Raw genomic sequence first — 14,542 nt, forward strand, 5'->3', positions numbered from 1 at the left:
ATAAGGTGCCTCACGGGAGACTGCTGAGTAAAATAAGGGCCCATGGTATTCGAGGCAAGGTACTAACATGGATTGACGATTGGCTGTCAGGCAGAAGGCAGAGAGTTGGGATAAAAGGTTCTTTTTCGGAATGGCAACCGGTGACGAGTGGTGTCCCGCAGGGTTCAGTGTTGCGGCCACAGCTGTTCTCTTTATATATTAACGATCTAGATGACGGGACTGGGGGCATTCTGGCTAAGTTTGCCGATGGTACAAAGATAGGTGGAGGGGCAGGTAGTATGGAGGAGGTGGGGAGGCTGCAGAAAGATTTAGACAGTTTAGGAGAGTGGTCCAAGAAATGGCTGATGAAATTCAACGTGGGCAAGTGCGAGGTCTTGCACTTTGGAAAAAAGAATAGAGGCATGGACTATTTTCTAAACGGTGACAAAATTCATAATGCTGAAGTGCAAAGGGACTTGGGAGTCCTAGTCCAGGATTCTCTAAAGGTAAACTTGCAGGTTGAGTCCGTAATTAAGAAAGCAAATGCAATGTTGTCATTCATCTCAAGAGGCTTGGAATATAAAAGCAGGGATGTACTTCTGAAGCTTTATAAAGCGTTAGTTAGGCCCCATTTAGAATACTGTGAGCAATTTTGGGCCCCACACCTCAGGAAGGACATACTGGCACTGGAGCGGGTCCAGCGGAGATTCACACGGATGATCCCAGGAATGGTAGGCCTAACATACGATGAAGGTCTGAGGATCCTGGGATTATATTCATTGGAGTTTAGGAGGTTGAGGGGAGATCTAATAGAAACTTACAAGATAATGAATGGCTTAGATAGGGTGGATGTAGGGAAGTTGTTTCCATTAGCAGGGGAGACTAGGACCCGGGGGCACAGCCTTAGAATAAAAGGGAGTCACTTTAGAACAGAGATGAGGAGAAATTTCTTCAGCCAGGGAGTGGTAGGTCTGTGGAATTCATTGCCACAGAGGGCGGTGGAGGCCGGGACGTTGAGTGTCTTTAAGACAGACGTTGATAAATTCTTGATTTCTCGAGGAATTAAGGGCTATGGAGAGAGAGCGGGTAAATGGAGTTTAAATCAGCCATGATTGAATGGCGGAGTGGACTCGATGGGCCGAATGGCCTTACTTCCGCTTCTATGTCTTATGGTCTTATGGTTTTATGTCTAGTTGCGGTTCGGATTTGGTACTGGGGTAGCCTCCCAAGGTGAAAGGTTCGTCTGAGTCGTTGTCTTCTAGGACTATATCATCACTGTTTGCGTCGGAGCTGGCATTGAGCTCGCGAGGTCCAGAGAAAATGTAAAGGTCGGTATCAAAGTATTCAAGGTCGGAATCATCGGTTTGGGCATAGGTAACTGCTTGTTGCAGGGTTCTTCGGAGGTTAATTTCATTCCCAGGTTCAATTTGAGGCATTGTGCTGTCATTCCAGGTGAAGGAAGGTTGTTTTACGGCTTTAAAAGATTTTTTCTTTGATTTGGGACGTTTCCCCTTTAAATGGGCGTGGTCTGGGGCCTCTGACATCATGACGCACGTGATGTAGTGCGTAGGAAGCGATTGCGCATGCGCAGATCGCTGTTCCTTTACCGATGGCCGTTTTCGTGATTGCGCATGCGCGGCGTCTCACGCATGCGCAAACGGACCTTCCCGTCCTGCGCGCTTCTCGCGCAACTGTGCAAGTGCAGACCCTTTAGAAAGATGGCCGCCGACCAAAATCGTTCTCTGCTCCGGGATCTCGGCCTCCTGGTGAGTACTGGCGCTTCTCTTACCTTTTCTTGTTGGTTGGAGTGTGTTTTCCTCACAGTATTTGCCGAATTTGTCCAGGACTGCCTGTAAGTCGCTCCTGTTTTGCCCTTTGGAGAACTTGAATTTTTAAAAGATGTCTTTTGCTCTGGCACCGGTGATGGTCTTTTCAGCTTTGGCCACTTCTTCTATTTCGGCTGCAACCAGGAAGATTTCAAACATTTGCCGGAATACCTGCCAGTTTTCGCCGAGATCGCCATGGCACTGGAGCTGCTGCGGAACCCGGATCTCAAACATCTTGCCTGGGTTTTGTTGCTGGTTTGTACGCTGAGGTATGGCTATCTGGATTGAAACAGTTCAGTCCTGGTACCATGATTTGTTGTGTTTTATGTGTAACTTAAGCGGCTTCTTTGTGGTGCACTTGACAAAGGAAGGTTTAGACGAGGAGATAACTTCAACACGTTTATTAAACTATTTACACGTCTATTACTCGGGTTCGACACTACTGCCAATCCTACTAGAGCTACCCAGACTGACTAACCAGTTGCTGCAATCCATGTGTTGGGTGTAATATTGAATCAACCCTGTGTCTGTACTCACTGACTGTCTCCACTGGAAAGAGGCAGATCGTGTGTGTGGTGTCCTTTATATATGGGTTGGTGTAATGCCCCCCTGTGGTCGTGTCACCTCCTTGTGTATCGTGAATGTCTATTGGTTGTGTCCTATCTAATTGATCTATTGGTTGAGCATGTGAGTGTGATGTTTCGGGTGCTCCCTGTAGTGTCTAGCTAGCCTACATGCATTTACATTGATGCACATCACCAGAGTACCATGTTCATGTCGCTGTTATTGTTATTATAAAACTTGCAAGTACCCTAATAAAAATATTTTAAAAAAAAAACGATTTTATTCATACCGTCCAATCTGCTCTCAGGTGGATGTAAAGAAATCCAACACTCTTCTGAAAAAAGAGCAGGGGAGTTATCCCCAGTGTCCTGGCCAATAGTTCTCATTCAACCAACATTAAAGAATGTATAATCTGGACGTAATCACTCTGCTGGTTGTGGAAGCTCACTGTGCATAAATTGGCTGCTGTGTTTTCTATGTTACATCAGTAATTGCATTTCAAAATACTTCATAGACTGTAAAGCATAATGCAATGTCCCGAGGTTGTGAAAGACACTACATAAAGGCCAGCCTTTCTCTTCATTCTTTCACATAGAGAATGCACCAGACCACTACATTGTCAGGTAACTGTTCAGTGCTGGAGAAGTGAAAAGCTAAAATTACCCAGTATTGGATAAGCAGAGATGTCCTCCAGTTAAATATTGGGAAGGCTGGAACCGTTGCTTTTGGTCCCCATTCCAAACTCCTTTCCTTAGCTCCTGACTCCATCCCTGTCATCATTCTGAGATTGAGCCAGTATGTTCACAACACTGGTGTCACATTTAATCCTGAACTGAGTATCCGACCACAGTCTCATGCCATCACTAAGACCGCCTATTTCCACCTCTGTAATACCATTAAACTTTGCTTGTCTCAGTACCGTGGTTGATATAAAAAAAAGCATCCAATGTGACAAGTATCACATCCCATTTCATTTAAAAAAGAAATAAATTTAGAGTACCCAATGATTTTTTTTCCAATTAAGGGGAAATTTAGCGAGGCCAATCCGCCTAACCTGCACATCTTTGGGTTGTGGGGGAGAAACCCACGCAGACACGGGGGGGAATGTGCAAACTCCACACGGACAGTGACCCAGGGCCGGGATTCGAACCCGGGTTCACAGCGCCGTGGGCTGCAGTGCTAACTACTGTGCCACATGCCACCCTACATCCCATTTCAGGTAATCTACTTTCATTACAAAGACATGATAAATCTGTGATCGGAAAGCTTTGTTCTTTCATTTATAGAAAATTATAAATTTAACAGTTATGTTTCCTTGGGAACCACAGTGACACTATGGAATTACACTATGGGAATTTAGCTGAACCAAGTGAAAGGTCCCTTCAACTGCAACTCAAACCAACATATACCAAGATTTGAAATTCATTCTTGGTGCACTGCTCAGTAAAATTTATCATACCACTGAAGAAATAGTTGCGTAGAAAATCAGTGTGCCATGGTGTGCCCATACTTCATGCTAAAATCACAGAATCATAGAATTTACAGTGCAGAAGGAGGCCATTCGGCCCATCGAGTCTGCACCGGCTCTTGGAAAGAGCACCCTACTTAAGCCCATGCCTCCACCCTATCCTTGTAACCCAGTAACCCCACCTCACCTTTTTTGGCCACTAAGGGCAATTTATCATGGCCAATCCACCTAACCTGCACATCTTTGGACTGTGGGAGGAAACCGGAGCACCCGGAGGAAACCCACACAGACGCAGGGAGAACGTGCAGACTCCGCACAGACAGTGACCCAAGCTGGAATCGAACCTGGGACCCTGGAGCTGTGAAGCAACTGTGCTAATCACTATGCTACATGCTGCCCAAATCGTCCAAGTCAATGTTCAATATCGCAGGCAGGAAGTCCACATGCATTTCTGGTGGTAAGTGCACTGCCCTCTCTATTCGTTCATTCAAATTAGTCACCTGTGCAAGCACCATTTGTAATTTTGAATGTCTCAGCACTTCACACGCCACATGCTGAACTTGGGAGCACAATGTGGTGCTGGCCGGCAGGAAGGTGCCCCAAATTACCTGAATCTGGAGCCTACATTGAAAGAGCATGAGCCACTCCCCCAGGGAGCAGCTGGCTTCTTTCCTGATGCAGAAATGCCCACCCTTGCCAATACTAATTTATAACTGCTCTTCTTGACCCAATCGATTATCCTTCCTCACTTACCCGAGATCTACTACAACCTTAGCAGTGGGCAAAATGTAAATTTTTATTCCCAGGCAGTTCTGTGCCACTTCAAAGAAATGAGGCATGAGGTCCAATATTGGGACCTCTTGCCAAATACAGCAACTTGAAGGCCATCATGTCTAATTGGCTCTCATCATGCAAATCTCCAATTAGTCTTTGATTTTATTCCCTCTGACACATAATTTACTACAATTGTCCTCGAGAGGGACCTTTTAGCTTACCACAATTGTCCTCGAGAGGGACCTTTTAGCTTACCAAGTGTAGGCACATCAAGATTGTTGCAAACAGCGTTTTTCAGAAGCTCTCGAAGGAAAGCCATTAAATAATTGAATACATTCTTATGGCATTGAGGTAGCTTGGAGACAACCTAACAGGAGAAAAAGGTACAGAAATACAGAACATATTATGTTGGGCATAACTCATCAGTGTATACTTAAACGCATGATAAAACAATTCTTCTCGCTAAGTGCACAGATGTCAGATAAATTCATTGACAAAACCTGCCTTTATATAGCACCTATAATATTTAAATAAACCCCAAGGTGCTTCCTAGAAAAGAAAGTAAAGTGTGGATGCCAATATTTAAAGGAAAGTTTGACCGTACGATGGACTTTGACAGGGTTCTTTAAAGTTGGAGAGGAAGCTGAAGAGATGGAAGAACTTGGATAGATATTGTGGTCGAGGCAGGTGAAGGGAATGCAATATACAGGAGACCAAAGTCTTAAGTAATGGAGGAGGGGAAAAGGTGGGATACTCTGGAGTAGCAGCTGGAGGCAGAGCAGGACCATGCAGTGGAGTGGCTTACAGATGAGAGCAAAATTCGATTTCTTGGATGATTGGAAACTACAGTAAGGTGGAAAGGTCTCGGATGATGATTGAGTGGGCAGCCTGTGGGCAGGGCAGGTTTGAACGATTTTGAGATTATGAAATTGAGAGGCCAGCAAAGGGGACACTGGAGAATTCAAAGCTGCAATGAAAGTCACTGTCATTGACATGAGGTAGGGGTAGAGATAGTCAGTGTTGTAGAGATGGAAAAACATGATTCTTGTGATAGCTATTCAGCTCCCATGAGTCTATTCCAACATTCAATTAGATCACGGCTAATCTGTGTCTTAATTCCAGCTATCTCCCTAGGTCCCAGCATGCTTAATATCCTTGTCAAACACGACTCTAAAATCTCAGTTTTGAAACCTTCTATTGACACCCAGGCCTCCACAGTTCTTTCAGGAAGAGGTGCTTCTCGACATCACACCTAAATGACCTGCCTCAATTTTTCTTTTTTCTTTCACGGGATGTGGGGGTCACTGACCAGGCTGATATTTGTTGTCCATCCCTAATTGCCTTTGAACTGAGTGGCTTGCTAAAGTAATTCAGAGGGCAGTTAAGAGTCAACTATATTGCTGTGGGCATGAAGCCACATGCAAGCCAGACTGGGAGAGGATGGCACATTTCCTTCCCTGAAGCACACGGTCACCATTACAGAGACTGATTTTAATTCCAGATTTATTAATTGAATTTAAATTCTACCATGCCATGGGGGGGGGGGGGATTTTAACTGGTGTTCCCCGAGCAGGAACCTGGGCCTCTGGATTCTTAATTTAGTGTCATTGCCACTGTGCCCCATCTCCCTTTTATGCCCCTTTGTTCCAGGTTCTTCCACCAGAGGAAGTAGTTTTTCTCTTTATCCTACTGAAGCTTATAATAATATTATCTACAATTCGACAATTGGAAATACTCTAGTTATGTATCTGCTTAAATTAAACCCAATTAATGCCCTTCATTGGCATATAAGTAAACACAATTGATATACAATCAACAGAAGGGCAGCAGGTGCATTAGAACACAAACAGAAGTTCCCTCAAAGTCAAAAACCATCCTGACTTGGAAATACCCATCCATTAATCATCCTCCTTCAGTTAAATTTCTGGAACTCCCCAATCACTGTGGGAGTATCGGCCCCAAAAGGACTAGCGGTTCAACAAAGTGGCTCATCATCAGTTTTTCAAAGCAATTAGGGAATGGGTGAAATGTTAGCCTGGCCAGCGATGCCCACATTCCTCAATTAGGTCATCCCTTAGTGTTTGATATTCAATTCTAGTTTATCTTCATAATTTTAACCTTCGTACTATTCTGGTGAATCGATACTGCATCCACTTCAAGGTCAATCTAACTTTCCTGAAGTGCCCAGAACTGAATACAGTACTCTCAATGGGGTCTAAACTGAGGCCTGTACAACTACAACATGAATTCAACTCCTTGGATTCCAGCCCTGCTGAAGGCCAATTATTTTTAAAAAATCTATTTTCTGCAGCTCTTCACTTGCTCTTAGAGGCTGATTACCAACGGCACCTCACTTTCCCTCCCATTCCCCAGATCTGTCTATTCCCCGAGTGACCAAACATCAGCATATTCTAGCCTCAAATAGACTTTTAAAAAATAAATTTAGATTAATTTTTTCCAATTAAGGAGCAATTTAGTGTGGCCAATCCACCTAACCGGCACATCTTTGGGTTGTGGGGGCGAAACCCACGCAAACACGGGGAGAATGCACAAACTCCACACGGACAGTGACCCAGAGCCGGGATCGAACCTGGGACCTCAGCGCCGTGAGACTACAGTGCTAACCACTGCTCCACCGTGCTGCCCCTCAAATATACTTAATGATGGAGCATCCACAAACCTTTGGGGTAGAGAATTCCAAGGATTTGCAACACTTGGAGTGAAGCCATTCCTCCTCATCTCAGGCTGAAATGATCCATAATATTCTTGCTTTTGTACTCTGTGCCTCTAACATATAAAGGGTCCTAAATGTCTTTTTAACCACATTCTCAACATGACCTGCCACTTTCCATTCACAGCAATGACAAGCAAATACGGCAAGTAATGAATCATGTGAATGTAGCCCTCTACTGTGATTTGCCTATAATGACCTCATATAGTCAAGCTGAGAATCCAAACAATCTCTAGTCTCCATGAAAAGTTGCATGAAGTTGTTTACCTGTTCGCTCAGAGTGTAGCTGCATGAACTCTCTAAACAATTCTTGTACAAGTTGGAAGGAATGACTGGCTCCGGAAGGGCATCCAGAAAGAGTAACAGTGCTTCGGTTATAGAATGGTTACTGCCAGCTGCAAGCACAAGTTAAAGGAAAAGACAAAGTATTTGATAACCCCTGCACACAGAAAATGTATTGGGCAGTCTCACAGCAGGAACCATTTTGAGCAAGGGGACTGAAGTTTCCTTCCAACCTAATAATTATACAAAGAAAAGTGTAAATTGAACGGATCCAGATTTTTCACAGGATATTTGTATTGGTGTCTATCCATTGCATTTTGTTAATATGTTTTAAAATCGCTGGCCTTGGAGTTGCTGTTTTGTGCAAACCACTCCCGTAAATTGTCATCCTGAAGTTCTACTCAGTGGCACTATGTATATGGAATGCTGTTGACATCCCTCTGTTACTACTGTATTCTCAACATCATGATGACCGGTATATCCTCCCACATGACAACTTAATTCTTATGGGGTATTTTACGCAACGTATTATTCCAACGTGAACTCAATGTGTTTGTGCTAAGTTGCTCTGCAGGTTAAAAAAAATACGAGGCTGTAACCAATCTAAAACAGTGTGGTTAATGCTTGGGGTAGGATATCCTGAAGAGGAATGTAGTGCAAGTGTGTGAAACACTGATGGTCAGAAAAATATAGGCAATATGAGAAAGTGAAGTGTGTAAGGTAAAACAAAATTTAAAAAGCTTGTATTTATCCTCTCCTCAAGGCATCCAAATCCACTTCACAACCAATAACTAGTTTTAAAGTATAGTTGTTATCTTGGCAAAACGCCTGATGTTCGTGTGTGCACAAAAAGACGCTGTTCTTGCCCATCTTAAACAGCTAGTTGAAGGCAGAAGCTGAGAGTCCGGAAGCAAGGCAGTTGCTGTTTTTTCAGAGAACCAAACAAATTTAAAGTGCAGGAGACCAGTTGACCCATCAAAGCCTGTGCTGGCTCTTTGTTCAAGTATTAAAACTGACCGGGGAAATGGTGCACGGTATGCACGTTGTCTATTTCAACTCATGGATGTGTAAAGGTTCATCTCTACATAGAGTACGTTGTTATATAAAGTGTATTTATGACTTTTGTCTTTCTCCATTGCAAACCATTTCTGGTAGTGAAGTATAGAATCATAGGGCGCGATTCAACTGGACAAAATCAGTATTCCCTTTTGGGCGGGTTTAGCGGGGTGTTTCTCGGCACTTGCAGTGCAAAGAATGACACCGCTATTTAGCAGGGGTTTTGCTTTTTTTTGGCCTTGGCAAGGAACCCTCCCCAACGAGGCTGCACTTAATTCATTTCCTAAATGATGAGCTCAACTCACCAGTGCAGGAAGACGACTCATGGATAAAGCACCGCCATTTTTAAATGCCACGCCGATCTTTCGACCCTCCTCAGCCACCCCACCGAGGCCTCTGGCGCCCGCCCCCCCCTCCCTGCACCCAACTTACCTCTTACGAGATCTCCGAGCACCCCTCACCCCACCCCTGAAGGGCAAAGCACCCCTGATCCCTGGCACGTGCACCCAGGTGCTTCCATTCTGGCAGTGCCACCCGGGCACCCTGGGTGTCAGGGTGCACAGGGGCAGTGCCATGATGCCAGGTGCCAGCAGCAGTGACAGGTACCACGCTGCTGTCCAGAGCCCAACCACGCGGGGTCTCTAATGGGCTGATAGAGCCCCCCCCAAGGTTCTGTTACGTCTGGTTCACGTTTTACCAGTGCTAAATGGAGCCCTGGCAAGGCAGATAGTTCCCGGTGTCGAGTGAATATGGTGCAGACATATTTAAATGAGCCTAATGGCTCACTTAAATATGAATCTGGAGCTCGTCCAGCAAGGGTGAGATCCAAGTCGTGATGTCTCGTGAGATCTCATTAAATCTCGTGAGGCATTTAGAATGTAGCGAATCTCGCGAGAGGCTATTCAATTACTTCATCGCGTCACGATGTCGGGCGCAACGAGGCCATTAAATCGCGCCCATAGAATAAAGCAGCACACAGGATGGCCTGTGACAGCTCTTTGAAATAACTACCTAATTAGTCTCTTTCCCCAAACATTTCCCCTTCAAAGTATTTATGTGATTCCCTTTTGAAAGTTATGATTGAACTCATTTTCACCACCTTTTCAGGCAGCGTATTCCAGATTGTAACAAATTACTGCGTAAATTTTTTTTTTTTATCTGATTGTTTAGCATTCAATCAGAGTCATCTGATTACCAACCCTTCTGCTACTGGAAATCTTTTCTCAATTACCGTAACGATATGTTTCACGATTTTGAACATTTCTATTAAATGTGCCCAGAATTGGCCAAAATATACCATCTGGGTCTGAACAGCTGCAAAGGAGTTTTGCCAGGATATTGTTTGGTCTTGAGCGTTTCAGCTATGAAGAGAGGCTGATTAGGCTGGGATTGTTTTCCTTAGAGCACAGAAGACTGAGCGGATGGAGGTGATTGAGGTGTACAAAACTATGAGGGACGGAGGGTACATAGGAAGGAATTTGTCCCCTTAGTGGAGGGGTCAATAACTATGGGGGCATAGATTTAAGGTAATGGGCAGGAGATTTAGAGGACATTTGACGAAAAGCTTTTTCACTCAAGACGGTGGTGGGAATCTGGAACTCGCTGCCCAAGAGGATGGTAGACGTGGGAACCCTCACAACATACAAGCACTTGAAATGCCATAAAATTTATTAGTGTCACAAGTAGGCTTCCATTAACATTGCAATGAGGTTACTGTGAAAATCCCCTAGTCACCACACTCCAGCGCCTGTTCGGGTCCACTGAGGGAGAATTCAGAATGTCCAACTCGCCTAACAAGTACATCTTTCGCGACTTGTGGGAGGAAACCGAAGCCCCCGGAGGAAACCCACGCATCACGGGGAGAACGTACAGACTCCACAAGACGGTGACCCAAGCCAGGAATCGAAGCAACATACAAGCATGCAAGGGTACGGGCAAAGTGCTGGAAAATGGGGTGAGCGTTGACGGCCGGCAGACACGATGCGCCGAAGAGCCTCGTGTTGTGTTGTAAAACTCTATGACTCTAAGGGATTTATTAACTTTGAGCATCACTTTGCTTTATAAAACCAAGCATCCTGAGTGATTTAAAAAATATATCCTTGCCTGTCCCATTTTGAGATTTGTAAACCCCTCACCCCTTCCCTGAAAGGTCTCTGTTCAATCACCCACTTTTAAAACTGTACCACTTAGCTTATATTGCCTATCCTTGTTCTTCACAAAATACATCATTCCACACTTGTGTAAAATTGCAATGCCATGCACCCGTCCATTTCATCAGCCTATGTCTTCCTGGAGTCTGTTACTATCATCCTGTTTGCTACATGTAACAGCCTCCCCGAACAGGCGCCGGAATGTGGCGACGAGGGGCTTTTCACAGTAACTTCATTTGAAGCCTACTTGTGACAATAAGCGATTTTCATTTCATTTCATTTCATGTCCAAGTTTTGTGTCGCCTGCAAACTTTGAAATTATGCCGAATAAACAAGTCCAGGAAATTAACATATATCAAAAATAAAGCACTGGCGCTAATACCAACCCCTTGGAGATAGCATTGTAGACTCAGTTTGAAAAATAATTGGAATGTCAGCATTCTGGATAGCATCCACATGCCAATTGGCATAGGGTAAATTAGATGAATGTGTGGCACAAAGACTGGTGTAGGAGAAATATGGTTTGGTTCGTGGGGCACTGGCACCAGTACTAGGGAAAGTAAGGAGCTGTATTGTTCGGACAGACTACACCTGAAGTATGCTGGGACCGGTGTTCCAGTGAACCGCATAATTAGGGTAGTAGAGGCTGGATAGACTGTAACTTTTTTCCCTGGAGCGTAGGAAGCTTATTGGTGATCGCATATAAAATAATGAGGGGCATAGATAAGGTAGATAGTCAACATTTTTTCCCAAAGGTTGGGGGATCTAAAACTAGAGGGCATAGGTTTAAGGTGAGAGATACAAAAGAGTCCAGAGGGACAATTTATTCACACAGAGGGTAGTGAGTGTCTGGAACGAACTGCCAGAGGCAGTGGTAGAGGCGTGTACAATTTTGTCTTTTAAAAAGCATTTAGACAGTTATATGGGTAAGATGGGTATAGAGGGACCTGGACCAAATGCGGGGAATTGGGATGAGCTTAGTGGTAAAAATTGGATGGCATGGACAAGTTGGGCCGAAGGGCCTGTTTCCATTCTGTAAACCTCCATGACTCCCAGGAGCATCCAGTGCTGAGTAAAACAAGTATTTTGTTGCCAATGCCCTTCACGACGACCAACATGTGTTCGGCTGGATTTTCCATTCTCACAAAACTGAAGGCAGCAGAAAGGAACTGGCTGAAGTCGGCACCTAATATGCGCATTTCCCTCTCCTCCTGTGAACCTGATTGGAGTGAGACTGTGAGGACCAAGCAGGCTCCCCTTTCGCATCAAAGGTAAGCAAACGTGGCTTGTATTGTAAAGTTCGACAGGCATGGGTCGTGAAGGTTGGCCAGCGTGGGTCACAAAGGTCGGCCGGTTGACAAAAGTGGATCATGGGAAAAGAAGTTTGATAAACACCGTTCTAGGTGGCAGAGGCTGAGGGTATGAAAGGTGCTATTGAAGGAGCCTTGGTGAGTTGCTGCAGTGTATCTTATACATTGTACACACTGCTGCCACTGTGTTGTTGATGGGGGGAGGGATTGTTTAGTATCTCCTCTATCTATTTTTAACCTGTGACCTCTCTGTTACCTCGTCCTTAACTATGACATTTGCAGCATCTTCTTCTTTAGTGAAGGCAAGTGTAAAGTTCCCAATTGTTACATCAGCCATCTGCTTACTATCCCTCTGCCTCTAAACAATATTTTTCTTTTGGTCCTCAATTTGCCTCATTAAGGCTCTACATATGTTGCAATAGCAGTATTTCTGACTCCAGGTAAATGGAAAACTTAGGCTAATTTCAGGTACTGCACAGATAGGAATATTACATTCACCGTGATTCTCCGGAAAGATTTCTAAGTGTTGTAGTGAGTGGGAATTGCCACGAGTGTCCTGGCACTCGGCCCAGTGAGGCCGGCAATGCTATTCAACGTTAATTGGTCGACTCAACGAGGCCTCACGGGCGTCTCGCCGCAAATGAAGGCTCACCAGCTGATTCACCGGGACCGCGCTCGCCAGCCCCCCACTGACAAGGCACTTAAGCTGCACTTGCTCAGCCAGCCCCAGCCAGCTCGCAACAATGGCACCAAGGAGACCAGGAGGGCTGTCCTGCTCCCCCAAGGGTCCAGGAGGGTCAGTTATAGGGCATCCAGTGCTGCCTGGGGCAGATTGGCGGACGCTGTGAGCGCCGGGAGTGTGACCAGGACTGGCCTCCAGTGCAGGAAGAAGGTCAATGACGTACACTGGGGGCAGTATGAGTGAGTAGACACCAATGCCCCCCGCCCCTCCCCCCAAGGAGCAACCAATCCCCAATCCCAGAGGTATACCCGGAGCTGATGGAAACATTAGGGAGTGGTCAGGATATTCAGAGGGAGACATCAGCGACACTCCAGCAGATCCATAGCCACTTGGAGGATTCCCAGAGGCTAGTGGCGCAGGAGATGTCGCCAGCAATGCGTGGCACCGAGGCCAACACTGCTAGGGTGACGACCGCAGTAGAGAGCCTGGTGCACGATGTCGGCACCGTTAGTGAATGTGTCCAAGGCCGACGGCAACGGCTGAGGGTCTCCTCGCTGGAGGATGTCACCCAGTACCAGGCTGACCTTGATGAGGTTCTGCGGGTCATGTCCCGCGCGCAGATGGGCATGGCCGAGGCGCTGCGGAGCATGTCCAGTTGCAGGTGGGCCTCACTGAGGTGTTGCAGAGCATGTCCTAGTTACTGAGGAGCATTGCCGAGGGAGGTGACACGATGGTGCAGACCACAGGGAACCTCCAGGGCTGGCAGGGCCAATGATGCAGGGCCAACCGGGGCTCGGACCAGCTGCCCCTCCGTCCCAAAAACCCCAGTGCCCTACAGGCACCGGGCAGGAGGAGGGGGCGCTGGGTGCCAACCCAGACCCATCCCATGGAGTGGGTATAGTGGCCATCAGCTCCCTTGAGTTCCACCCCTCTGATGAGGCCGCGTATCGGGGTCAGGACACAGAACAGGACGGCACGGCTGTGCATCTGCCATTGACAAGTGAACCGGGACCCTCCTGCCCCAGAGGGCGACTGGCACTTGGGGGATAAGGGGCACCCGCTGAGGACCTGGCTAATGGCACCAGTACGGAGGCTGGTGACCGAAGCGGAGACCCGGTACAACGAGGCCCATGCAGCCACTCGGGCTGTGGTTGAGCGGTGCATCAGACTCCTCAAGACGCGGTTCTGATGACTCGACCGCTCCGGTGGTGCCCTCCTGTACACCATCCGGAGGGTCGCCGGCTTTCTGATGGTCTGCTATGCCCTCCCCAACCTCGCACAGATGCTGCCTCAAGCATCTACTGACCTTCCTGCTGCTGCCATTTCTGGCATATGGCCGCCCGGCGTTGAAGCAGCATCACCAGGGCACGTTCTGCATCCAATATCCCTGCCATAGCGTTCAATATTTGCAAGGAATTGGGGGAGGCTATTAGACAGACAAACAGCGGTGGCTCCCACTCCATTCCCCATTTATCTCCTCCCACGAGGAACACCCTGCCCACGTACTCCTGGCCGCAGCGGGGCCCCCTCACTGGGCCCTGACCCTGTACCCCACATATCCGTTCGGAATGTCACCTGGACCAGATGCTGGTCCCCACCCCACTGCACTCACCCACCCTCTGGCCATGGACATGTCCCTGGAGATGTGCCCCGTCCCGTATGTTCAGATGTTTGCAGCTGCATGTGTAATGTTGCCTCCCACAGTGTTCAAGCACAGTGT

The 14,542-nt window shown here is 46.6% G+C and overlaps 1 protein-coding gene across 6 annotated transcripts in view; it reads right to left on the minus strand.

The window, feature by feature from the left end:
- inpp5b (inositol polyphosphate-5-phosphatase B) overlaps positions 1 to 14,542 on the minus strand; it is a 280,167-nt gene that overhangs the window by 12,179 nt on the left and 253,446 nt on the right. For all 6 annotated transcript variants that reach the window (XM_072501900.1, XM_072501893.1, XM_072501913.1 and 3 more), the window contains 2 exons: positions 7,610 to 7,737; positions 4,867 to 4,978 (listed from right to left, as the gene is read on the minus strand). In XM_072501900.1, the coding sequence (XP_072358001.1) occupies positions 4,867 to 4,978; positions 7,610 to 7,737 (240 nt within the window). The remainder of the gene's footprint in view (positions 1 to 4,866; positions 4,979 to 7,609; positions 7,738 to 14,542) is intronic.

This window comes from Scyliorhinus torazame, chromosome 1 (assembly GCF_047496885.1).
Source record: "Scyliorhinus torazame isolate Kashiwa2021f chromosome 1, sScyTor2.1, whole genome shotgun sequence".
NCBI classification, from domain to species: Eukaryota; Metazoa; Chordata; class Chondrichthyes; order Carcharhiniformes; family Scyliorhinidae; genus Scyliorhinus; species Scyliorhinus torazame.